The sequence below is a fragment of the Dendropsophus ebraccatus genome, chromosome 9 (genome assembly GCF_027789765.1).
Source record: "Dendropsophus ebraccatus isolate aDenEbr1 chromosome 9, aDenEbr1.pat, whole genome shotgun sequence".
Classification (NCBI taxonomy): domain Eukaryota; kingdom Metazoa; phylum Chordata; class Amphibia; order Anura; family Hylidae; genus Dendropsophus; species Dendropsophus ebraccatus.
In genome coordinates this window covers 71,034,192-71,060,066 of record NC_091462.1, presented here as the reverse complement: position 1 = coordinate 71,060,066, position 25,875 = coordinate 71,034,192, and the positions used below count along the sequence as shown (strand labels likewise).

The 25,875-nt window shown below is 44.3% G+C and overlaps 1 protein-coding gene across 1 annotated transcript in view; it reads right to left on the bottom strand.

Annotated features, from left to right (window-relative positions):
* The window catches only part of TMEFF2 (transmembrane protein with EGF like and two follistatin like domains 2), a 481,080-nt gene that overhangs the window by 354,899 nt on the left and 100,306 nt on the right, over positions 1 to 25,875 (bottom strand). Inside the window, exon 4 of the mRNA XM_069985346.1 lies at positions 12,187 to 12,213. Coding sequence (XP_069841447.1) covers positions 12,187 to 12,213 — 27 coding nt within the window. The remainder of the gene's footprint in view (positions 1 to 12,186; positions 12,214 to 25,875) is intronic.

Here is a 25,875-nt window from a genome sequence, read left to right as displayed (position 1 = left end):
AACTCACACACACTCAGGACACAAGGACTAGCTGGCCAGGCCGGGCCCCTTGATGCGGCGGGCCCCGTAGCAACTGTTACTGTTGCTACGGCAGTAGTTCCGCCACTGCACATAGTATACACTCCGGCCGCAATCTCCAGTGGCGCTGTAGAAAACGGACATGTCATTCATTAAATAGCGGCCACAGGAAACCCTGTATTTGCACACTAAGGAGCGAGCGGCTCCGGCTGCACACTCCATAGTGTGCACACGCTCCGGCTGCACACGCCAGCATCAGAACTCTACGGCTGCAAAGATCATTCAGGATGATCTTTTCAGAGACCGGCCATTCCATGACCCAGCTGGGTCACGGAACGGCCGGTCTCTTACGTAGTCTGCACATGGCCATAGCTGTAGCAATTGGCCTAGCTGGCAGCAGTACGCAATCTGCTGTATTGCTGAACTAGGGAGGCAAGGCTAAGTCCTTATTCACATGTTCAGTGATTTTTAAGCTCGGTGGATTAGGTCCGCTATCTAGCTTCGCGATCTGTGAAAAACTGTCTTTGATTGCATCTGTATTGCAATCTGTGTCTGTTTTTTTTTTAATGGATTTGCTAAAATTGCACAATGCTAGTTATAATAAAGTTAACATCACATCGCTAAAACCCACATCCATGTTTTTCATAAATTTGCGGACATTTCATCCGTGGAAGAAGCCGTTTGCAGGTGAAAAGTATGACTAGTGTTCCTTCGTTTCTATAGACTTACTTTTGTCAATATTATATGATGTCTAGTACTTTTGGAGTTATGTTGCTTTTTTCCCATATGGGTAGTGCAGCGCACAACAATTATTCACAAAATAACACACATTACAAAGTTATACAACTTTGTAATGTGTGTTATGTATGTGAATGGCCCCCTTCCCCGTGTTTCCCACCACCCACGCTAGACCCGGAAGTGTGGTGCATTATATTCACCGCATCTCGCGTCGACCCCCGTCCGCCATCTTGGGACAATGACTTAGTCTTCGGGAGGCTGGCCGAACCGCTCCATCCGTCCCTCATGCTGGCCCCCCTCTGCCGCGTCATAACTGTGCTCAGCCGCGTTTAGCTGAGCACAGTTATGCTTAGCCAATCGGGGCTGAGCTGCTGATGATGTAGCAGAGGGGGGCCGGCATGAGGGACGGATGGAGCGGTTCGGCCAGCCTCCCGAAGACTACGTCATTGTCCCAAGATGGCTGATGGGGGTCGACACGAGATGCGGTGAGTATAATGCATCACACTTCCGGGTCTAACGTGGGTGGGGGGAAACAAGGGGAAGGGGGCCATTCAAATACATAGCATACATTACAAAGTTGTATAACTTTGTAATGTGTGTTATTTTGTGAATAATTGTTTAGCGCCGCACTAACCCTTTAAGCAGAGCTACATCTTTGTCACTTTTCCAGACTCCACCTACTGTGGCACCAAGGACTTCCATTACTCTTAGTGTAGACACCTGTCTTATGTGATATAAATAGGGACAATAGGTCACCCACTTTTATGTATATTTTTTCTATTTTCACAAAGCTCTGCTGCTATCTATGTCAATTTTGTGGATTGTGTATTTTTATAAGCATGGAATAAAATTATCTATTTCCCTAAACGTCATTGTTCTTTTTTTGTTGTATATCCATGGAATCCGTGAAAAATGTGGATCCCAAAGACTTCTATAGGGAACCTATGCCATGATTATGCTCTGCACTAGGACATGTCCTATTACTTTATGAAAAGGATCATGGATCTGTGAAAATCCAGATCATGTTAATAGCCCAAAAGAAATCAATAGGTCCACAAATTGCCCATGATTGCGGATCCGCGATCACAGGCAACTTTGTGTGAAGATTCTAAAAGCAATGGTTTTAAGTAATGGCACTGAGTATGGGCGAATTTGGACAGGAAGGGAAACAGTCAGAATGTTAAGGCAGGTGGATCAGAGCAGAAAGCAAAAAAAGCAAATGTGCAGGAAACATCAGAAATGTATCTTTTCAGCTACCATAGATAGAACTGTCTCTTATGTGATAGCTGTTTGCAATGTTATGAAATCATGGTTTCTTAACTTCGCTTAAGTGCTTAAGTATATAGCCCTCCCTGCAAGATGGTATCATCCAATACCTGACCATCTCACTCAAACTAGTAACACCATTCCTTGTAAATCAAGCCAATGAGCTCTGATCATCACTCTTGGTCTCCTTTTTGCTAACTTATCGAATATACAGTAAATTAGTAACAAGTAGAAGATAGGAGGAAAGGAGTGTGGAGGTAAGAGCAGCCTACACAGAGTTAGTCATCATGTATCATGGGAACACAATTATATTCATAGGAGCTATATACAAACCTATATGCAAGTTCCAGATTTATGTAGCTACTGTACTGATTATTTTACATTTGATGCTTAGATGCAGTGCCGGCTCCAGGTTTTTGTGGGCCCTTGGGCGACAGAGCCTCGGCGGGCCCCTTTGAGGAGCAAATCATGGAGAGACAGGCGAGGAAAGATATGCAGCAGAAGAAGCATGCGGCTGCTGCATATCTTTCTCCTTCTGTATCTCCTGATCTCTGCAGTAGTCAGGACTTGCTGTGAGTTTCTGCTACGATGCGAGGTCCTGGAAGGCCCCTATCACTACATACTCGCAGTGGTCTGAAAGACGGCTGCGTGTATGTAATGCAGCCGCTCCCTTTGGCTCCCGCACCGGTACCGCACTGCTGTCTCCATACATTACCTGGCTCTGGCTGCATGGGGTCCCGGCGTCCTGCTCTGCCGCCCGGCCAATCAGTGTGTTGCCCAGCCGCAGCCACTCATTGGCTGGGCGGCAGAGCAGGACCCCGTGCAGCCAGAGCCAGGTAATGTATGGAGACAGCGGTGCGGGACCGGTGCGGGAGCCAAAGGGGTTAAGGGAGCGGCTGCATTACATACACACAGCCGTCTTTCAGACCACTGCTCGTATGTAGTGATAGGGGCCTTCCAGGACCTCGCATCGTAGCAGAAACTCGCAGCAAGTTTTCTGCTGCGAGTCGGTATGTGTGAAGGTACCCTAAGTATAAATTCACAAGGGTGGATCCGCAGCGGATTTAAAGCTGCAAATTTGCAGCTAAAACCGCTGCGGATCCTTCCTCTGTGAATTCCAATGTGATTACATACTCGCAGCAGGATTGTCATCTCTCTGCCAGTATATAAGTCCCAGCCCCCCATTAACCCCCGCCACCCTGGGTGATACATTACCGGCAGCACGATCCGGCCACGTCTGACGCTCCCAGAGGTCCCGCACAGCCAATCAGTGCACGGCCCCGCCACAGTCACTAATTGGCTGCGGGTGACCTCTGGGAGCCTCAGATGCGGCCGGATAGCGGTGCAGGTAATGTAACACCCGAGGCGGCAGGGGTTAATGGGGCTGGGACTTACATACTGGCAGCAGGATGCCAATCCTGCTGCGAGTATGTTATCACATTGGAATTCACAGGGGAAGGATCCGCCCTTGTGAATTTACCCTAAGGTCCAGCTTGCACAATGCTTAAAATGGCCCTGGAACTACAAGCCGCAGCTGTTCATATTTTATACATATATAACACATGAACAGCTTAGACCTCTAGTTCTCCTTAATACAGGTCCTGCAGTTTTATATATTTATATATATATATATAGAGAGAGAGAGAGATAAACATACATATATATATATATATATATATATATATATATATATATATATATATCACTGCAGGACCTGTGTATCCAAAACAACTAGAATACTATTAGGTTACAGAGCCTACCTTTCTGCCCTCTATCAGGTGTCCGATCACATGACCTGTGACATCATCACAGGTCCTTCTCCTTGCCTCATAGAAATCCCAGCAGAGGAAGATAGCCTATCCTAAACAAGAGACTGGTCACATGGGCATGACCTCATCAAAGGTCCTTTACACCTCCAGCCGGCCCTGGAAGGAAGACGTGATGTGCCCGGGGACCCCAGTATGTATCGGCGGGCCGCTAACTGTCAACATGCGGCCTCTGGGGTCCCAGTCCCCTCTGTTACTACACTTTACTGGACTGGACACCAGGCCCTGAGCAGTACGCAGAACATGATGGAGGTGGGTGCTGAATCACACAGGATCCCCTCCCCCATTCAGGGCCTAGTGAACAGTATATGGAGAGGGGATTCTGTATGATACAGTACCACCACATCTCTCCCCTGCTCTACTACTACCCCCAATATTACTAATAATACTGCTCTACTACTACCCCAATACTACTCCTAATACTGCTCTACTACTACCCCAATACTAATCTAATACTACCCCCAATACTACTCCTAATACTGCTCTACTACTACCCCCAATACTGCCCTACTGCTACCCCCAATACTACCCCTAATACTGCTCTACTACTACCCCCAATACTGCTGTATTACTACCCCCAATACTACTCCTAATGCTGCTCTACTACTACCCCAATACTGCTCTATTACTACCCCCAATACTACTCCTAATACTGTTCTACTACTACCCATAATACTGTTATCACTACCATTGTTACTATTACCCCCACTCCTGATACTACTACTACTCCCAAAACTGCTACTCCCATTATCTACTACTACACCCCTCATCTTCTATGCTTCTACAGTTTCTAAACCCCTTATCCACTATGCCTATACTACTACACCTATCATTACTAGCAAAAAATAAATTAAAAAAATCGAGAAAAGAAAAAACAAGATTTTATTTTTTGCCCATATCGCCCCAGCCCTAGGAGATGCTATGTGCTGGGGGAGTAACTATCAGTGGGGATGCTATATGCTGAGGGGGGGGGGGGGGGGCTAGCTAACAGGTGTATAACCTACAGTAAGATGCCTCCTATATTGGTGGATACTACATACTGGGTGGTGGAGTTAACTACCAGGAGAATTGCCTACAGAGGGATACCGACTATATGTACTATGGAGGCACAGAGGGACCTAACTACTATATGGGGCACAGAGGGGTCTTATTTAAGGTCACAGAAGATCACCCCACCTCGAGCAGCGGGCCAACCGCTGACAAAAAGGTAAAGTGTATGGGGAACTTAAATTGCTGCTACGTTTTAGCATTTGGGGCCCACCTTCAAGTTTGCCCAGGGCCACATTTTGTCTAAAACCGGCCCTGCTGGTGCCCATAGATACAAAGGGAGGAGGGCCCTGAACAGTATATGGTGTAGGGGGACTGCATCATACAAGATCCCCTGCCCCCTTCCTGTATACTGTTCGCTAGGTATATGGGGAGGGGGTTACTGTTATAAAGACCCTGTAGGTTCCGACCACTTGCAGACATAAGCCCCCGCCCCTTGGTTGCAGGTCCTGCCCCCAACCTCTGCAACCCTCTACCCACCAACCCCACCCCCCCCAACTTCCTTTTCTTTACCTGGGCTTGCCGTTCCTCCTCTTCTCTAGGGCACAGTCAGCCCTGCAGGAGGGGCGGTCCGTCTTCTCCCTCTTCTTCTGCGGTCCACACAGTTCAGCTTCTTCGTTCATAAGTGGATCAGGGGATCTGCTTGTGCTACTCTGCTTCCTGCTCCACTAATGAACAAAGGAGCTAGGGGGCCAGTGCCCAGTGCCAGTGCCCAGTTTTCCCCCACCCCAATGCCGGCCCTGGGTACATAGACCCACATGCAATCACAATAATGCTTATTGACTCAGGGACTAGCAATAGGACTTCATTAGCTGTCTACAATAAGGCTCTAATCAATATAGACAAAATGGGGTCAAAATAAAAGAAGCCATTTTGAATTATTTTTTTTAAACTTTACATTTCAGGTTAATGTGGTCCACAAGTGTTGCCTTCCTCTAATGTTTGTACATAAGAATCACTCTGACTCTCTATAATATTGTTTTTGGAATCATTTTCAGAATGTATATTATATGATTTTTGGTATCTGGCCTTATTTAAGCCTCCCCTCCTCTTCAAATCTGTTCTTTATTACGGTTTTCTTAGGTAAAATCTAGGCTTTTATCTTCTGAAATATAACAGAACATTTTCCATCATAAACCAAGAGAAATGTACTTGTGAGTCATAGATTTTATGATATTAGGAATGAATAAAGCAAAATCAAAAGCTTAATACAAGAACTGATGGCAAGCTAGCCCTTGTCATCGTACTAAGGGAAATTTGTTCTATTTTGGTTTCATGTAATCCTCTCAGTACCATTAACGCTGGAGATTTTCAGTATGCAATTGAAATCATTCATCGTTACAGCTTCCAGTTATTTTAATTATAATTTGCTAGCATGGAAAAATAAGATTGTGCTGGGAGTTTTTTTTCTTTTTTTTTTGTCTATTTTGCAGTATTTTAAAGGCACAATGTTGGATTTGCCAGGAAACCAGCTCTTGCTTTGTGTTTTGTGTTGTTCCCTTTGAAGACTGACCTATCAATCAATTTTGTAATAAAGTGGAGTGGAAATGCAACGCATAAGTGACAGCTGTTGCCTGCGCTTAACATTTAAACAAAAAGCACAGGCGTATAAACAGATCTAATTAAGTTACTGGTCAACAGCTAATGAAAAAAGATGGCACTCTAAGTTAATTAACATACTATTATTTAGCAGGACACATGCTATCATTTCTACATATTATGCGGTCAATGACTAGACTATTTACCAGTGCAATATATTGTACAAAAGTTAACAGAACACAACTAATGTTCTGCTTCCTCTTTATGCCAGAATGTCTGTCAACCAGAGGGCTTTAGAGCCTCTATCAAACTGTAAGCAATTATATTACTGTATTCTTCCATACTAAGGCATATGCATTATACAAGATAAAGCATTACTATATTCTTTTTAATCAACCAAAAGTAAAATAAAATAATTAAAACATCCAGATTATACATGTACTACTACAATATTCAGATGGTAGATGCTATAAAGGAAAGAGTTTTTATCATGGTAGTTAATTTTAATGTCAATAATTAAAGGTGTTAAAGGGTTATCCTGTTAACAAAAACAATATTCTAAACAATATCCCTCCCAATAACACCCTAAGTCTAATATACATGTATAATCTTGCACCCTTTCCCTATTTTTTTTCTCATTCTTATCTGCTCTGGATGTCTAAAATCCTCTACTCTGTGTCTGCTCTGACCACGATCAGCTCCTTCTTCCACCCTCCCTCCCTTTCTAGTCTATTGACTTGGTATCCCAACCCCTAGAAGACATTATATGCATAATTTCCATGCGCCTGTGCTGTTTTTATAGACTTACATGTGTCCCTGAGCCTAGGTTTCTGTAATATGAAATGTTATATTTCTATATGTGTTTGCTGTCAGTGAATGCAGGAATATGTACCTGTCTTTGTGTCACAGCTCTGTATATTGTAAGTGTTATAGATGTTTTTAGAGTCTGGATGGAGCTAGAAGGTTTTCATTCACAGCAAGCAAAGATCTAAACCTACACTATAACCAGACGCCCATTATGCAGCACATAGCTACACCATGTGCATGTCAGCTCTGCTACATCATCAACTACTAAGGAATACACATTGGGGTAATCAGTGAGAAAAACAGTCCTGTGTTCACTGTGCAATAGTAATGAGAGCAGTTGGCAGAAGAGAAAGCTAAGGGGGCGAGCATGCAAATGGACCAATCAGCTAAATGCTTGAAGGGAAATGTAGTTTCCTATCTTGGATATAGATTGGCTTTTAGAAAAACTTGTAACTCAGAAATGGCAGCAGCTGTAAATACGGGAGATGGCTCAAAATACTCAGGGGGACTGAGCTTTTAATTTTTTTTCTCTCTTAGGTGGATAACCCCTTTAATGAGTTTTACTTAAGTTTTAGTTTTTCAGTATGAAACATTTAAAATCTTTGTTTAGCCATTCACAGAAAACATGACAATACGGCAACATACATACCTGTACAATACATAAAAGAAAGCTCCATAGTGCTCGAAACTTTTACGGTGCTAGAGTCGGATCTTACTCCTTAAAGGGAACCTGTCACCCCCCGTGCCAGGGTGACAGGCTCCCGACCCCCCGTTAGAGCCCCTTATACTCACCTAATCCCGCCGGGTCCTGCTTCTGGAGGTGGTCGGGTGACGGAGATCTCAGCCGCTGCAGCCCGGCGCGCGGGCTGAGAGATGAGTCCAACGCTCATAGAGAATGACGGAGCGCTGGACTCTCCTGTCATTCTCTATTGGTGTTGGACTCATCTCTCAGCACGCGCGCCGGGCTGCAGCGGCTGAGATCTCCGTCACCCGACCACCTCCAGAAGTGGGATCCGGCGGGATTAGGTGAGTATAGGGGGCTCTAACGGGGGGTCGGGAGCCTGTCACCCCGGCACGGGGGGTGACAGGTTCCCTTTAACATTACCCAAACAACTTGTCGGTTTTAAGGTTTGCTGGAATATAGTTTGTTTTATCGAATAAGACAATTCAATGACAATATTAGTGTAACATCTCAGCTTCCAACTTAGGCTATGGTCCTACAACGGGAAAATGACGGCCGTCATTGTAGTGCCAAAAAATGGCCTGCTATTGAAAATTATGGCCACAGATAATGTTAATGATCAGACCTTCTTTAAACTGACAGACAAAATATGACTATCAATATAGTACAGTTCCATGCATGTATAGATAAAATAGAGCAGAAAAACCTAAATTATGTAGAACAATATAGTCAGGGTTTAATACAAATATATAAGAAAAAAAACTTATACTATAGCTTATAGGAAATATCCTCAAACAACATGGGTATAGTGGTAAAAAAGCAAAATGATACTGCTGTTTCACAAATAAGGGAAGTAATGAGCCTGTGCGGTATATCAGATGGAATTCAAAGTATACAGAGCTTAATATGTGACATATGACAAACGTAAGCCAAATGCTAAGAAGATACCTATTGTAAACTAACATTCAGTAGCTCATTTGTAGCAATGATGAAGAATACAGAATACACTATCCCTTTCTAGCTAGCAAAAACTTGGTAAGGTGTAGCAGGTTCTATAAGCCCGACGTCAGACATTAAATGCCTTGTTGCTAGTGACAGGCTCATTACTTCCCTTATTTGTGATACAGCAGATGTCTACATGTTCCATTTACTTACATGCATTATTTTACAGATTTATGTGTTATTATTTTGGCCACTGTAACCATAAAATGAATGATTTGATGATCTTTCCTTTCTGATATATTGCCATCTGTTCTTCCTGACCTTACCAAGCTTGATACATGAGTCTCTCTTCACCCTGACATTATCAGCCTTTATTGTTGTATATCATTTGTAATTTGTTTGTGCTATATCATTTATGCCTTTTTAAAAGTTTTTACATATTTTGGTACAATCAAACTACAGTATGTTTCTTTCCACATCTATCTATCTATTATAACCAAAAGAGTGGTAGATACTTGATACAAGCTTACAAACATCCAGCAGATGTGGATGGTACGTCCACAGAAACTGAATTTAAACATATATCTATCCTAAGATGATAAGAAAGGAAATAATAAAAGTGCAGACTAAATGGACCAAGTGGTCTTTTTCTGTCTGCAACCTTCTCTGTTTTTATGAGCTCCACAGATATACCATTTTATTTAGAACAGTAGCAGATTATATGGAAATTTCTGAGAATCAGAATGGATTTTGGTGTTATACAATGTAAAAAAAAAAAGTGTTTTTCATTTAGTGGTAGACAGCCATAACAGACATATTTGTAATTGAGAGACATTGAAATACTGTTCCTTCTCTTGCTATATGGGAATGTATGGAGAAGAAAGAGCCTAGCGCTGTTCCTGTATGATCCTCATGCTTCTGGATATTGCCTTTATGGTTTGGGATTAGGCTCAATCTTGGACAAATGTTGATCTCTAGGAGCACTTTATTCATTGCGTTCCTCTTCAAATACTATGGCAGCAGAACTGCTATTTAAAATATGCAAACTGTAAGCAGGGGCCAAGAGATTAATCTAAGCAACATCCCTCCCCTTGTTTCAGTATAGTATGTATAAAATATAGCTACCACTTTTCAAAGCCACAAAAAGATGCATTTAAAAACAGTTTATGTAAGAGTTCTTCACAAGTTTATGTAAGCAATCAGAAGAATTGCATACATAATTAAAATCCTAGGAGGGTTGATTTACACGATTCTTACTGCATTGCAAATTAAGAAGGAGAAGCCTACAAATCACTTAATTTTGTTCTTCCTGTGCAGGACTAAATACTAAAAATAATACCAAGCACTGCAGATGAAGAGTAAGAATGGCTATCAGTGTCTAACCACTTAAAGCTTATTTTGCTTACATGATACTGACATCTATAACTGTTGCTGACCCACTTCTGCAATACAAATCTCTGGTCTCCAATAACAGAGTCTGGTGTAGAAAGGAGGCAGCACAGGGTCATTAGAGTTTGTGAAGGACACAGTAAGACCAGGCTCACAGTAACAGTCAGGAATATTTCTTATTTACAAACACCAAATCTATATGGTGACAGATGCTGTAGCCTGTCCAAAATACAATGGACCAAGTTTACTAAACTTTGACAAGAATGGATGTTGCTAGCAGGTGTTGGGGTTTGCTCTTTATGCAGACAACTGCATCAGTCTACACCAGAGGTACTGTGGAGTTGTGTCACACTTCTGCCACATGATTTTATGAATCATTCCTATACAGTACTATATCTGTGCTGCAAACGTCATGAAGGATGAAATTACAAGTGCAAAATAATTGCATACACCGGCGTCTCAAGAATTAAAATAAGGAAAACACAAGATTGAGAAAAATTAATGGAGGCAGATGACAGAGAGAGAGAGAGAGAAAGAGAGAGAGAGCGAGAGAGAGAGAGAGAGAAGCCAAAGTAGTAAGGAGGCGGGGCATCCAGAAGAATAGTTTTATCAATAGATTGCAGCACTCCAGCTGTAGAAAATTCGGGCACAAATTTAATCTATCGTCATTACAGAACAAAACATTTTTAAGCTTGAGATAGTTTGCATGGGGGGGGGGGCTGAAATGTCAATAAAGTACTCATGGAGTATGCCATGTAAAAGTATTAATACTCAGACCACTGTTCTTTAAATAGAGTCTGTCAGCTGCAATTCATGTTCCAAACTGCTGACACTGTTATACAGTATAGCTGTTTTGGCCAGGATACACATAGTACCTTTCATATATCTAGTTGTGCTTCTATAACATAGGAAAATGTTTTTTATTGTACAGACGTGGATTCTTTATTATAAAAGCAGTGAGACTATGGAACTCTCTGCCACATGATGTTGTCATGGCTGATTCATTAAATAAGTTCAAGGGAGGCCTGGATGCTTTTCTTGAAAAATATAATTTTACAAGTAAAGGGCATTAGATCTCCGGTGATACGCTGATCCAGGGATTATTCTCATTGCCATTGGAGTCGGCAAGGAATTTTCTCCCTGTGATGGGACAATTGTCATCTGCCTCATAGGGGGTTTTGGCCTTCCCCTCGATTAACATAGTAGGGTTTCCCTAGGTTGAACCAGATGGACTCTCCTTTCAACTTTATTAACTATGTTACTATTGTACAGTTAAAAGTCAGAATCAGAGAGGCTTTCCTGAGCTCCTGAACTGCAGCAAGCTGTAACACCTATTTACTCCCCTTACCATACCTGACTCTGCTGAGGACTCTTTCAGGTGTCTATCAAGCAGAGGGAGGGAAGGGAGGAGACATTTCAGCTTGTAGCTATTCAGGAACTTGGAAAAGCCTATTTGACTTTGTACCACAGAATAAAAACATTTTCTACATCCTGGAGACAGAGCTGGATATATGAAAGGTACCATGTGTTTTCTTGACCTAACAGCATCTAACAGTGTCAGAAGTATGAAACATGAATTGCAGCTGATAGATTCCCTTTAAAAGAGGTAGCTATATACAGGATTCACTGGGTTCCATATACGCAGAGATATTTTTCACAAAAAGTATTGTTTCAAGATTACCCTAGTACATATGGAATTTAATGATGCAAGCCATACTTTTTTTTTCAATGCCTACAAAGTCAGACAGGAAACACCTTTATATAAAACTCAATACACTGCGTCTCTACACAAAGCCAAGCAGTAATATGGATGTGATCATGAACTCTAAATGTATGCTATAGAGTTAAGGACATTATCATCATAAATTGATGAGATGCCTTTCTGCACAATGGAAACTCTCACAATATAAAATTAAAATCATGATCTCTTACCTCCATCACCAGAGCCTGAACCTCCCTCTGAAAGAAAAAAAGAAAAAGGAACACACATATGATCAGTAATATGATTTAAAATCACATTTACAATACAGGTAAAAGGGATAATGACATAACTGCTTAGAAACATTAACATGTCGGTCTACTTAGTTGTATTTTATTTCGCCTTTTTGTACTGAACATGTTCAAGGTTAGTGCTGTGTTATGCAGGTACTGGCAGAGTCCTTGATAAAAAAAAAAAAAGAATCATGTTCATTTTTGTCATTGAGTTTAACCTTTTTCCCCACTATGAGACATGCTATTTATACAAGACTTTAAGAGCCAGACGCAAACACAGACAAACTTCACAATAGGCTACAGGTTGCTACATAACTTCAAAGCTTACCATAGCATTTGTACAGCATCATATATTATTACAATGACAAAACAAAATCCAATACCGGTATATTTTCCTTTATCTATTACATAAGTGAGTAATTCTATCTGTAGCAATATGGAATACTGAAGGATTTAAAGGGGTATTCCCATCTCATCTAATATTGTAACATTTTTAGGACTCATTGTAAATATTTCAACAAATACATTCAATTAGCAAACTGGCCTCTGTCTTCTGATATGCTTCTCTTTCCATCCTTTCTATTGTGGACAGCTCATTATCTAGGTTACTGACCATTACTCTACTCTAAAAGCAGTGCTTGGACTAATATATATTTGATATAAAATTTGTATACTAGAGCTTTGTATAACCGGCCAGACCAGTGGTGGACAGTAACCAAGACGCCAAGCTTTCAACAATGGAAGGAAAGTATAGGCCATATCAGGAGAAGAAGGCAAGTTTAAAATGTAACTATGTTAGTTGTGATGTGGACACCCCTTTAATTTTATGGTAATTATATGTACCTTCCTCTTTTCTCCTAGTTATCTGTATTTTGTATTTGTAATAAAAACCCTATTAAAAAGAGTTTATATCCCACTGATGGAGCTACTGTTAAAATTAAGTGTCATAGAGGGACTCAATAGAACCAATAGTTTCCAATATTATTATAGGAGGGGAAAAAGGAGACGGCAGGGGGGACAGTGCACTGAGACATTGAGAATGTCCCCAGTTCAATGAATGGTGTAAAATGCATGTAATCTTCTGATCAAACTACAGGAAAATGGCGCCACAGAGAGAAATAAGCCTGGAATGTGCAGCTCCACTCGCTGTCCTGTCACTGCTCTGTGAGGCCATGTTCACATAATGTAAGTAAAGTATTAATCATGTTGCAAATCAGCAACAACGGCCGTGATTAATACTTTACTTACATTGTGCTGCAACTAGAGGGAATCCCGGCTGGAGTGTATACACATAGTATACACTCCGGCCGGGATCCTTAACAGCCCCGCAAATAAACTGACATGTCAGTTTTCTGTGGCCGCTACTCATTGAATAGCAGCTGCAGAGAACCTGTCAGTTAACACAATGGAGCGTGCACTGCATGCTCCATTGTGTGCAGCGGGGAATTCGAATGTGGGTGCACACTGATGCGCCCGCATCCGAGTTCAGCTGAAGTGAAGATCACTGTAGTACTGATCCGGATGATCTTCTCAGACACCCTTAGACTTCCATTATGCATTCTACACATGACACAGAACAGAGAGGACTGCACTGAGCACCAATTCTCCCAACTTGTTTTCCCAAATGGTCACAATGTGAACACTGAAACCCTGAACAAAACTTCTGACATGTCTCTCTGACATGTCAAAAGTTTATTTTTGTGACAGTGTCTCCTTAATTCCTCATATTAATTTACAGGGTATCTGTTGGCTACAATTTAGGTTCAGGTGACATTGTTAGATAGCTGACACCAGCTGATATCTTTCATATATCCAGCTGTGCTTCCAGCATGTAAAAACAATACTTTTATTCAAATAGTCCAAAAAAGTGTTCCCAAGTTCCCGAAAAACTGCAAGCTGGAATGCCCCCCCCCCCCCCCCCCCCACACACACACACACACACTCCCTACTTGATTGATACCTGAAAGCTCTGCCCCGAGTAGGGTCAGCTATGGGAGGATGGAGTAAGGAGATGTTACTGTATGCTGCATTTCAGGAGTTCAGGAAAGACTCTTTGATACCATGTGTCACCCTTGTCTAACAGTGTCAGCAGTTTGGAATGTGAACTTCAGCTGAAAAGTTCCCTTTAACAATGTGGCAATGTCCCATTGATCCAAATATGGTCTTTCTGCATTATAGAATCTCTGATCCAATGCAGTTTATCTATTTTTTTATCGCTCAAAGAATTTATGAAATGTTTATTTAAATGGGCTGTAAGACTTTGCTAATATTTTTGTATAAGTTGGTAAATGAAGAACTGCTGTCATCCTAAGGATGCCTGGTCCCCATTGCTCAATGCTACCTGATTTCATCTCAACACACAGAAAATGCTCACTAAGCCAAGGACTGACTATTGCAGATACACATCTCAACAAGAGTCCGTGGAGCCTCAGTTACGAGTCTCAAAACACGGGATAGCCAGATATCTCTAGCCTGTTGCCAACGGGGTGCCTCCATGATGGGGAGAGCACCACACCACCCTGATAAATAACCCCTTAAGTCCCACTCGGTTGTGAGTATTGGAACATAGATAGGGAAACAACAGGGTGGCCCCTTTTGTCAATGTCTAACTCAAGGTGCGAGTATTGCGATCATGACAAGGGCTTGCAAAGGCAGGCTTCCACCCACAGACAGCCGTTTCGGGGTTTTTGCCCCTCGTCAGTGTGGGGTAGGATTCTGGCTAGTTGGGGCAATGAAAAATCAACCAACAAAACACAGTAATCACTGAACTCAAGGAGAACAGCGAAAAAAAAATTTTTCGCTGTTCTCCTTGAGTTCAGTGATTACTGTGTTTTGTTGGTTGATTTTTCATTGCCCCAACTAGCCAGAATCCTACCCCACACTGACGAGGGGCAAAAACCCCGAAACGGCTGTCTGTGGGTGGAAGCCTGCCTTTGCAAGCCCTTGTCATGATCGCAATACTCGCACCTTGAGTTAGACATTGACAAAAGGGGCCACCCTGTTGTTTCCCTATCTATGTTCCAATACTCACAACCGAGTGGGACTTAAGGGGTTATTTATCAGGGTGGTGTGGTGCTCTCCCCATCATGGAGGCACCCCGTTGGCAACAGGCTAGAGATATCTGGCTATCCCGTGTTTTGAGACTCGTAACTGAGGCTCCACGGACTCTTGTTTTGCATATTTAAATTTTTGGGGGCATCAGTGGAGACTCTTGATTGAGTACTTCATTGGAATTTTTTTCGCTGTTCTCCTTGAGTTCAGTGATTACTGTGTTTTGTAGATACACATCTCAGCCAGTGATTGGCTGAGCTGGCATCTCTAGAGGTGACTGGGCACTTTCTCAATGGGAGCTAAAGAAAACAGCTGAACACTGCAAGTGACCAATTAAATGGCTTTCATCGAGAATGAATGGAGTGACGGTCTCTCTTAGGTGGTGCTGGCTGCTTCTAATATGTGGAATGGAAGATTTAACTTCTAGGGTAGGGGATTGGTAGCCTATATAGATTTCTAGATCTTGTTAGAAATGTCTCTTTATGACAAATAAGCGAGCACACTCTACTGAGTATAGTATTTGCTTGAGTATCCTTAAGTCTACTTGAAATTACTTGATACTCGAGGGAGTACTGCATGATGCTTGGGTACTTGGAAAATAAAGTATACTTTCTGGAACGGCATTCTAGCTGTCTTCACTTTTATAGCTTAGCCAATCAGCGGCTTCAGCGGTGCCCTGTCTCAGCCGCTGATGGGCTCAGTAGAAATAGTGAAGAAAAATGGAAGACCGGAGCCGTATATGTAATTTCCCTTCTCCCCTTCCCACCTACAGAGCACAGTCTGACCCCTAGGGGGTTAACTTAACTCCCTGGGGGCCACTGTCATTTTAAGATTAATCAGGTATAGAGATGAGCGAACCGGGTTCGCGTTCGAGTCGATCCGAACCCGAATGATCGGCATTTAATTAGCGGGGGCTGCTGAAGTTGGATAAAGCTCTAAGGTTGTCTGGAAAACATGGATACAGCCAATGACTATATCCATGTTTTCCACATAGCCTTAGGGCTTTATCCAACTTCAGCAGCCACCGCTAATCAAATGCCGAAAGTTCGGGTTCGGATGGACTCTAGCATGCTCCAGGTTCGCTCATCTCTAATCAGGTACCTTTCGCTTTCCAAGCAGGAGGCACCTAGTTAAATTTTCAATTTGAGAAAAGCAGTGTCGGACTGGGCCACCGGGGGACCGGGGATTTCCCCGGTGGGCCCCGAGCAGGAGTAGGCCCCGCCCCCCAGTCAAAGGACTCAGGGCTGGAGACCACATCAATGTGGTCTCCACCCAGTAAGCCCAGCGGGGCCCCCCGTGCTCCTGGGGGGCCCACTCAGCCGCCGACTGCCGCCCCTCACCCTTTTAACTGGAAGCGATCGCTTCCAGTTAAATGTGGCAGTCTTCCGATTGACAGCGCAAGAAGCCATAGGCTTCCCGCGCTGTCAATCACTCTTGGGACCGCAAGCAAGAAGCTGCTTGCGGTCCCAAGAGTGATTGACAGCGCGGGAAGCCTAAGGCTTCTTGCGCTGTCAATCGGAAGCGTACCTCCGCAACCCCTGACAGATGCGCAGCTCCTGGTCCCGGGCAGCTCCGTCACCACTGAGCTCTGTGTGCGATGCGGCAGCTGGGACTTCCGGTACACGCAGCGCATACCGGAAGTCCCAGCCACTGCGGCGCGCACAGAGCTCAGTGGTGACGGAGCTGTCCGGGACCAGGAGCTTCTCGTCTGTCGGGGAAGAGAGAAGAAGAGGCCCGCGACCGACGTCGGAGCGTGGTGACAGGTGAGTTGGGTTTTGTTTTTGTTTTTTTTATCATAGGGGGACATCACTGGGGGCTATAGGGGGGGGGGATGGACATCACTGGGGGCTATAGGGGGGGGATGGACATCACTGGGGGCTATAGGGGGGGGGATGGACATCACTGGGGGCTATAGGGGGGGGGATGGACATCACTGGGGGCTATAGGGGGGGGGGGATGGACATCACTGGGGGCTATAAGGGGGGGGGGATGGACATCACTGGGGGCTATAAGGGGGGGATGGACATCACTGGGGGCTATAGGGGGGGATGGACATCACTGGGGGCTATAGGGGGGGATGGACATCACTGGGGGCTATAGGGGGGAGATGGACATCACTGGGGGCTATAGGGGGGGATGGACATCACTGGGGGCTATAGGGGGGGATGGACATCACTGGGGGCTATAGGGGGGGGTGGACATCACTGGGGGCTATAGGGGGGGTGGACATCACTGGGGGCTATAGGGGGGGATGGACATCACTGGGGGGCTATGGAGGGGGGATGGACATCACTGGGGGCTATAGGAGGGGATGGACATCACTGGGGGCTATAGGGGGGGATGGACATCACTGGGGGCTATAGGGGGGGATGGACATCACTGGGGGCTATAGGGGGGGGATGGACATCACTGGGGGCTATGGGGGGGATGGACATCACTGGGGGCTATAGGGGGGGGTGGACATCACTGGGGGCTATAGGGGGGGTGGACATCACTGGGGGCTATAGGGGGGGATGGACATCACTGGGGGCTATGGAGGGGGGATGGACATCACTGGGGGCTATAGGAGGGGATGGACATCACTGGGGGCTATAGGGGGGGATGGACATCACTGGGGGCTATAGGGGGGGATGGACATCACTTGGGGCTATAGGGGGATGGACAATATAAGGGGGGCTATAGGGGGAATGGCCAGCATGAGGGGGCTATAGGGGGGATGGACAATATAAGGGGGGCTATAGGGGGGAATGGCCAGCATGAGGGGGGCTATAGGGGGATGGCCAGCATAAGGGGCACTACGGGGTTATGGACAGCATGAGGGTGCTACAGGGGTTATGGACAGCATGAGGGGGGATGGACAGCATGAGGGGGGCTACGGGGTTATGGACAGCATAAGGGGGGCTACAGGGGTTATGGACAGCATGAGGGGGGGCTACGGGGGGATGGACAGCATGAGGGGGCTACAGGGGTTATGGACAGCATGAGGGAGGGCTACGGGGGGATGGACAGCATGAGGGGGGCTACGGGGGGATGGACAGCATGAGGGGGACTACGGGGGGATGGACAGCATGAGGGGGGCTACGGGGGGATGGACAGCATGAGGGGGCTATAGGGGGGTGGACAGCATGAGGGGGGCTACGGGGGGATGGACAGCATGGGGGGCTATAGGGGGGTGGACAGCATGAGGGGGGCTACGGGGGGATGGACAGCATGAGGGGGGCTACAGGGGGGATGGACAGCATGAGGGGGGCTAGGGGGTTATGGACAGCATGAGGGGGGCTACATGGGGGATGGACAGCACTGGGGGCTATAGGGGGGTGGACAACATAAGGGGGGCTATGGGGGTGGAAAACATAAGAGGGCTATATGGGGGGGGGGATGGACAACATAAGGGGGCTATAGGGGGATGGACAACATAAGGGGGCTATAGGGGGATGGACAAGATAAGGGGGCTATAGGGGGATGGACAACATGAGGGGGCTATAGGAGGGAATGGACAACATGAGGAGGCTATATGGGGGGAATAGACAACTTGAGGGGGCTATCTATATTGAAGAAGGACAACATGGAGGGGCTATATATATGGGGATGGACAACATAAGGGGGTCTACCTATATGGGACATGGACAACACTGGGGGCCATCTATATGGAGGACTGAACAAAGGACCATCTATAAAGTGTCTACACAGAGGGGACCATATACTATAAGGGATATATATTTTATATATATATATATATATATATATATATATATATATATATATTATATATATATATACATACATACACACACATACATAGAGTCGGGGCTACCCACCAATGAGGGTGTAAAGGGGCCAATTCAGATGTGCAGTTAGTATAGAGATGAGGATGGTTACAGAGTGAGGAGCCTAATATTGTTTGTCTGGCAGATTCTGTGGATTCGTGGCTCGGAGAAGTTCTCATAATGGCCCAGGACAGATGGAGAAGAACAAGAAGAAGAGGGAAGAACTCTGATTAGAGAAGACGTCCCCTGTGAGTCACCTGATATAACTGCACTGTAATGTATATGGTGTATAGAGCCTGTGTAGAGCTGCGTCCACCTCTATATGACTGGATGAGGTGATAGTGATCTATGTACGGAGGATTATTCAGTAGCAGCGATGGTATTAGTCAGTATGTGGTGGTGTTAGTCAGTATGTGGTGGTGTTAGTCAGTATGTGGCGTTGTTAGTCAGTATATGGTGGTATTAGTCAGTAGATGGTGGTATTAGTCAGTATGTGGCGTTGTTAGTCAGTATATGGTGGTATTAGTCAGTAGATGGTGGTATTAGTCAGTAGATGGTGGTATTAGTCAGTATGTGGTGGTATTTGTCACTTGTAATCCGGTACTGTGTTTTATTGGTCTCAGTATACTGGATTTGGTCAGTAACAATATGGTAGTGATGGTTGTGGTGTGGTGTAATATTTCCCCCTTGTATTCTGGTATTATTGGTATACAGGATTTGGTCAGTAACAGTATGGCGGTAATATGTATGATGATAATATTCCCCCTTGTATACTGGTATTATGGTAATATCACTCTCAGTATACAGGATTTGGTCAGTAACAGTATGGCGGTATGTGTGGGGATATTTGCTCTTTATATACTGGTGCTATTGGTAGCATACAGTAGTATACAGTGTTATCATGCAAAGAAAATTGTCTTATAGCCCAATTACACCGGCCAATTATCGGTAACAAGCGCTCCTAGGAAGCCCCATGTAAAAGTGCCAGAGATCAGCTGACAAGCGAGCAAATGGCCGATAGTCGGCTGATTTGATCTTTTGTGCGGCTGTAAAAATCGTTGTTGGCCGCACATCTCTATATAATCCTGCCCTGCTGATTAGCAATCGTTTGCAGCCCTACACTGCCCCATATCACGCCGTGTTACTGGACCCTTATTAATGTTACCATAGATAAGTATGGTGGCAGAAGGGTGGGCCCCAAGAAAGATTTCCCCTGGTGGGCCCAAGGACTCCAGTCCGACACTGGAGAAAAGGATCTCTTTACTGGAATCAAGCACTCAAATATTGAGAAAACAATTAAGTATTTTGGTGCTCGCTCATCTCTACTCTTTATTATTAAAGTTGCACTGTTATAAATATATAAGCTTATACAGTTTATCTCACTTAACTAGTTGTCCAAAAAGCAGGTTAAAACGCTGCATTAAAATTCTGTATTTTCAACTAAGAAAACAAATTATTTCAGTACAACCACAATGACACTTAACAATGACTAAAACAGTAAACTTCACACATACTGAATTAGTCTGACCTTCCAGACACCTGACCTTCCAACTGACCCTGCATCCATAGTGAGAAATAACCACATTGAAAGACCCTGCTTGCAACATTTTTGTCACCATTTTCAGTGTCACAACTGATGTCACTGGACACAGCACTGCTCCCATAGGGAACTGCTGTTTTGTTGGTTCCCTACAGTATATTTGTAATATGCTGGAAGGAATCATAATGTAAATGTAATAATGTATCTTTGCCTGGCTAAATCTACATTATGTACACTATTTTCATGTGCTTCACCTTTCAGATAGTATAACTTAATTAGTATGTTGGAAAATTGCATCATCAGCAGAGCCCCAATATAATGTTATTATCAGCATTCCTCCCTTTACAAGCAACATCACTATTGATAATAGAGGAATTAAAATCCCTGCTGTTTACCTGCAGGCATTGTTTACATCAGCATGTACTCTGTCAATGTAGTCAGCAGAGACAATGTCACGATGCTCATCAGCACTCTGCTACAGCTTCTATAATCACTTTTTTTTTCCTGACTGCATTCTCCATATTACCTCTGTTTTCCTCCAAAAATAAGAAGGGTCTCATACAATTTTTTTTAATCAGAAAAAAGGGGCTAAGGCTTATTCTTCGGGTAGGTCTTATTATTTTCCCATGAACAACAACCACACATTATGCTTGATTTCTTTCCTGTACTGCACAGAGTAGCTTTTTCTTTTTCAACTCCTGTTGTGTAAAGGTAAAATGTGCTGTTGCCTATACAGTATGTCAGAGATGAGCAAATCGATTTGTAGATTCAGCTTGAATCTGTAAACTCAGGAGGCAGGAGGTGGAACTCTGGAGTGGGACTCTGAAATAGGTGAGTGAATTTTGTCCTCCGGAGGTGCCAAATATCAGGGCACTTGTCCAGGATGGTTGGGAGCTACGGTATGCCTATCTTCTGCCTCTGTTACGTCACATGGCATACCCTAGTGCTGGAGGTACTGACTCTAACTAGGGATTATTTTTGGAGTAGGGCTTATATTTCAAGCTTATTTTAAAAACCTTGCAACATCAAGCTAGGGCTTATTTTTGGGGTTGGGCTTATCTTTGTAGAAATAGGGTATTGGATTGAATTTAGAATTTAGGACTGCAAACAGTTCTTCAGAACCAGATTTAAATGATCTCCTATAAATGTTGTGAATACAGGAGCAGTAATGTCAAAATTATAAGGTGGGTGTATTACTACTGCTTGAAATTAGCCTTATTGGTTAGGAATGCATTATTTAATACGCATGGGAATACATTTTTCAAAGATGCACCCCTGGTGTATAAAATGGAAAAGGAACAGATTCTTGCCTTTAACATGGCATACTCAAGCCAAAAGCCCTGTTCTCCTGATGGGTGGGCAGGGGGTGTGACAAGACAGAGAGGTGTGGCCTCCTCTCAAGCCTAACTTATCATGGTTTCCAGGTATAAATTCTATACCTCCCCTGGCTTTACTAAGTAAATCCGGCATGGTAATTGGGGGCAGGACTTTATTTATGTCCCCTATAATGTATTAAAAAGTTAGGTGAAGGAGAATAGAAAAAAAATATAAATCCTTCAAGCAATATATTTGGTACCTTATTTATGAACATGTTTAAGTATGGCTCAATGATTTATACAAGATAATCAGTGCACATAACCCAGTGGTTATTTTACACAATTACTTTGTAATTCGCCATTTATAATACAGTATTAACAAGAATTAGGTAATTAGGTGAAAAACTAACAAGTCTCCCAAGACAATGTAATCCTTGTTTATATAGAATACAGTTTATTCTCATATAGTAATCTCATTTACTAGGAGCTAGAAATTCTAACTATATTTGACATTTCCCTAAAATTGCAAAGCTGTAACTAAATTATATCCCAGCCATGTTCTGAAAAGTAAAATCTCAGGGTCTGTTTAGTGCTACAGAATCACTGTAGTCTACATTTGACTGTAGTTAAATTGGCTAAAATAAGGCACTGTAAGTTTGTTAAAGAAACATAAATTGACTTATTATTTATTGCAATCATATCTGTGAAAGGGACATCACATGTTAAAGTAAGTTGATTTGTAATGTATTGTTGCAACTTTACATTATTGTAGTAAAGAATTGTGAATGCTTTAAATGCAGTGTATAATTGTTCTATAATATCAATGTCTAAATGAGAATGAGAAAGCAATGTGACCTGTACTAGAAATACAACCATAGACAGCTCATGTTCTCATTTAGCCCTTCACTGCACTAGATATGACCATTAGCCCATTAGATAGCATATATTTACATAGAGGTAACATGTCCGACCTTGGAACATTACCACGATCAATGAAATGACTATTTTGTAATGTATGGTTGCAACTTTACATTATTTTAATATATAGTATATAATTGTTCTATAATGTTGTATATCATTGCTCTCTTCAGAAGGAATCAGGAAGGCTAACTACCCCTGTACCTGACATGTCAGTCCTGCTCAGCATGTCATCGGGAGAGGCGGGACCCTGCTACTGCTGCTGACTGGCTGAGCGGGGCTGACATGTCATGACCCGGGTCCCTGCTCAGACCAAGAAGAGGCGGGGAGACCGAGAGGGGACTAGAAACCTATTAGAGGGATAAAATATAATGCACTATACTCATTTGTCTTCTGCTTTCTGAGTCCAGTAATGCTGCCCCAGCCCTCCCTGCTGCCTCATTTTAATTCTGTGGATGAGGCACTCACCCTGCTCTCCTGATAAAGTTCCGAACACACAGCAGCCAATCACTGGAGTAGCCAGAACTAGTCTGGACTAGTCAGAAGACAGATGAGCAGGGATGGATTATAATAAAGGCAAACTACAGTAGACTACTACCCGAGGACTCCATGCTCCAGGGAGGGAGGCCAGTGTATACACCTACTTACCTACCCACTTTCACTGTGCAGGGCACCAAGGGGTACTATAGATCTGGAGTTTGTGTAGGAAGGGTGCAGGAAAAATTATGACCTTACTTACATAGTTCAAAGATCCTGTGTACAGACGGTATCTGCCACTATGTGGTCATTGTCTGGGAGAAATTCCAGGGTTTATAAGCTTTTATTTAGTAACTGTCTGGTGCTTTAGTCCGTCACTCTGTGTGGTACTTTTTCTTATGTTTTATTACTTCTGCAGCAAAAATCAACAGATGTTATTGGTCGTGGCATCTTCATGTTTAGATGTCCCAGAGCAGCGTTATCGCAGAGTTTTGTAACTGTTGCAAGGTACCAGATGTATATTACAGTTGGCTTGCAATGTTTTTTTCTTAGGCTTAGCCTTTGAGACCACACCATATCTATACTAAGGCTGGGTTCACACTACATATATTTCAGTCAGTATTGTGGTCCTCATATTGTAACCAAAACCAGGAGTGGATTAAAAACACAGAAAGGGTGCCTTCACACCTACCGGATCCACAGCGGATCTCACTTCTGCGCATTCGAAGCGAGAACCGCTGCGGATCCGGTACCATTGACCCCCTATGATAGCACATACTCGCAGCGGGATTGACATCCCGCTGTCAGTATGTGCTTTAACCCCCCGCTGCCCACAGCCCCGCCGCCCGAATATACCATCCCCGGCCGCATCAGTCTATCCCCAGCCGCATCAGTCTATCCCCGCCGCATCCCCCCATCCCCGGCCACATCCTTCAGCCCGCCGCTGCCCGCATCTCTGATCCCTGGCGCATCCCCTCACCCCCGGCCGATTCCTGCAGCCGCCAAGAGCATACAGTACCTGCCCGGCGGCGCGGCTGCAGTGAGGCTGCTGGCTCCAGTCCCGCTCAGATCAGCTGAGCAGGACCGGAGCTGGGAGCCTCACTGCAGCCGCGCCGCGAGCAGGTACTGTATGCTCTCGGCGGCGGGCTGCGGGATGCGGCCGGGGATGGGAGGATGCGCCGGGGATCGGAGATGCGGGCGGCGGCGGGATGCGGCCGGGGATGGAAGGATGCTCCGGGGATAGACTGATGCGTTTGGGGATGGGAGGATGCAGACTGCGGCGGGCTGCTGGATGCGGCCGGGGATGGTAGATTCGCGCAGCAGGGCTGCGGGAAGCGGGGGGTTAAAGCACATACTGACAGCGGGATGTCAATCCCGCTGTGAGTATGTGCTATCATAGGGGGTCAATGGTATCGGATCCGCAGCTGATCTCGATACGAATCCGCAGATGTGAGATCCGCTGTGGATCCGGTAGGTGTGAAGGTACCCAAAGGATCTGTTCACACAATGTTGAAATTGAGTGGCTGGCCGCCATATAACAGTAAATAACTACCATTATTTCAATACAACAGCCGTTGTTTTAAAATAACAGCAAATATTTGCCATTAAATGGCGGCCATCCACTCAATTTCAATATTGTGTGAACAGATCCTTTTTGTGTTTTTAATCCACTACTGGTTTTGGTTGCAATATGAGGACCACAATACTGACTGAAATATACTGTACGTAGTGTGAACCCAGCCTTAAAATGTACAGCAATTTATGCTAAAGCCCACCTGTCAATAAAGTTCATTTAAGTCCTGGGCAGGAAGGCTTTAGTGCAACTTGCTGTCCATTTACTAGGAAGGAGTTAAGTAACATGTTAACCCCTAGACGACCCAGGGCGTATAGTTACGCCATGGAAGTCTGTCCCCAGACGACCTAGGGCGTAACTGTACGCCCTGGGTGTTTCTCCCGCTATGAAGCGTGCTCCGTAGCGGAGCACGCTTCATAGGAGGTGGGGGCCGGCTGCAATCAGCAGCCGGGACCTCACCGGTAATGACACGCTGCAGCGATCGTGCTGCCGCGTGTCATTAACTCCTTAAACGCCGCGGGGGTCCCGATCGGTAAAACGGACTGCCGGAGGTCTGTCACCTGCCTCCGTGCGGTCCGATCGGCGATCTGATACACTGAGCCTGCACAGGCAGGCTCAATGAGCAGATCGCCGAAAACACTGATCAATGCTATGCCTATGGCATAGCAATCATCAGTGTAGAAATCAAACTAATGTATGTAAAAGTCCCCCAATACACCAATACACTACCCCAAAACCCCTCCCCCAATAAAAGTCTAAATCACCCCCCTTTCCCATTATATATAAAAATAAATAAACAAATAAACATATAATATACCGTAGCGTGCGTAATTGTCCGATCTATTAAAATATTACAAGCGTCATTGTGAACGGTAAACGGCGTACACGAAAAGAGGGAAAAAAGTGCGCGGATTACCGATTTTATGTTACATTATATATAAAAAAAAATTAATAAAAAGTGATCAAAACGTCCGATCTTCACAATTA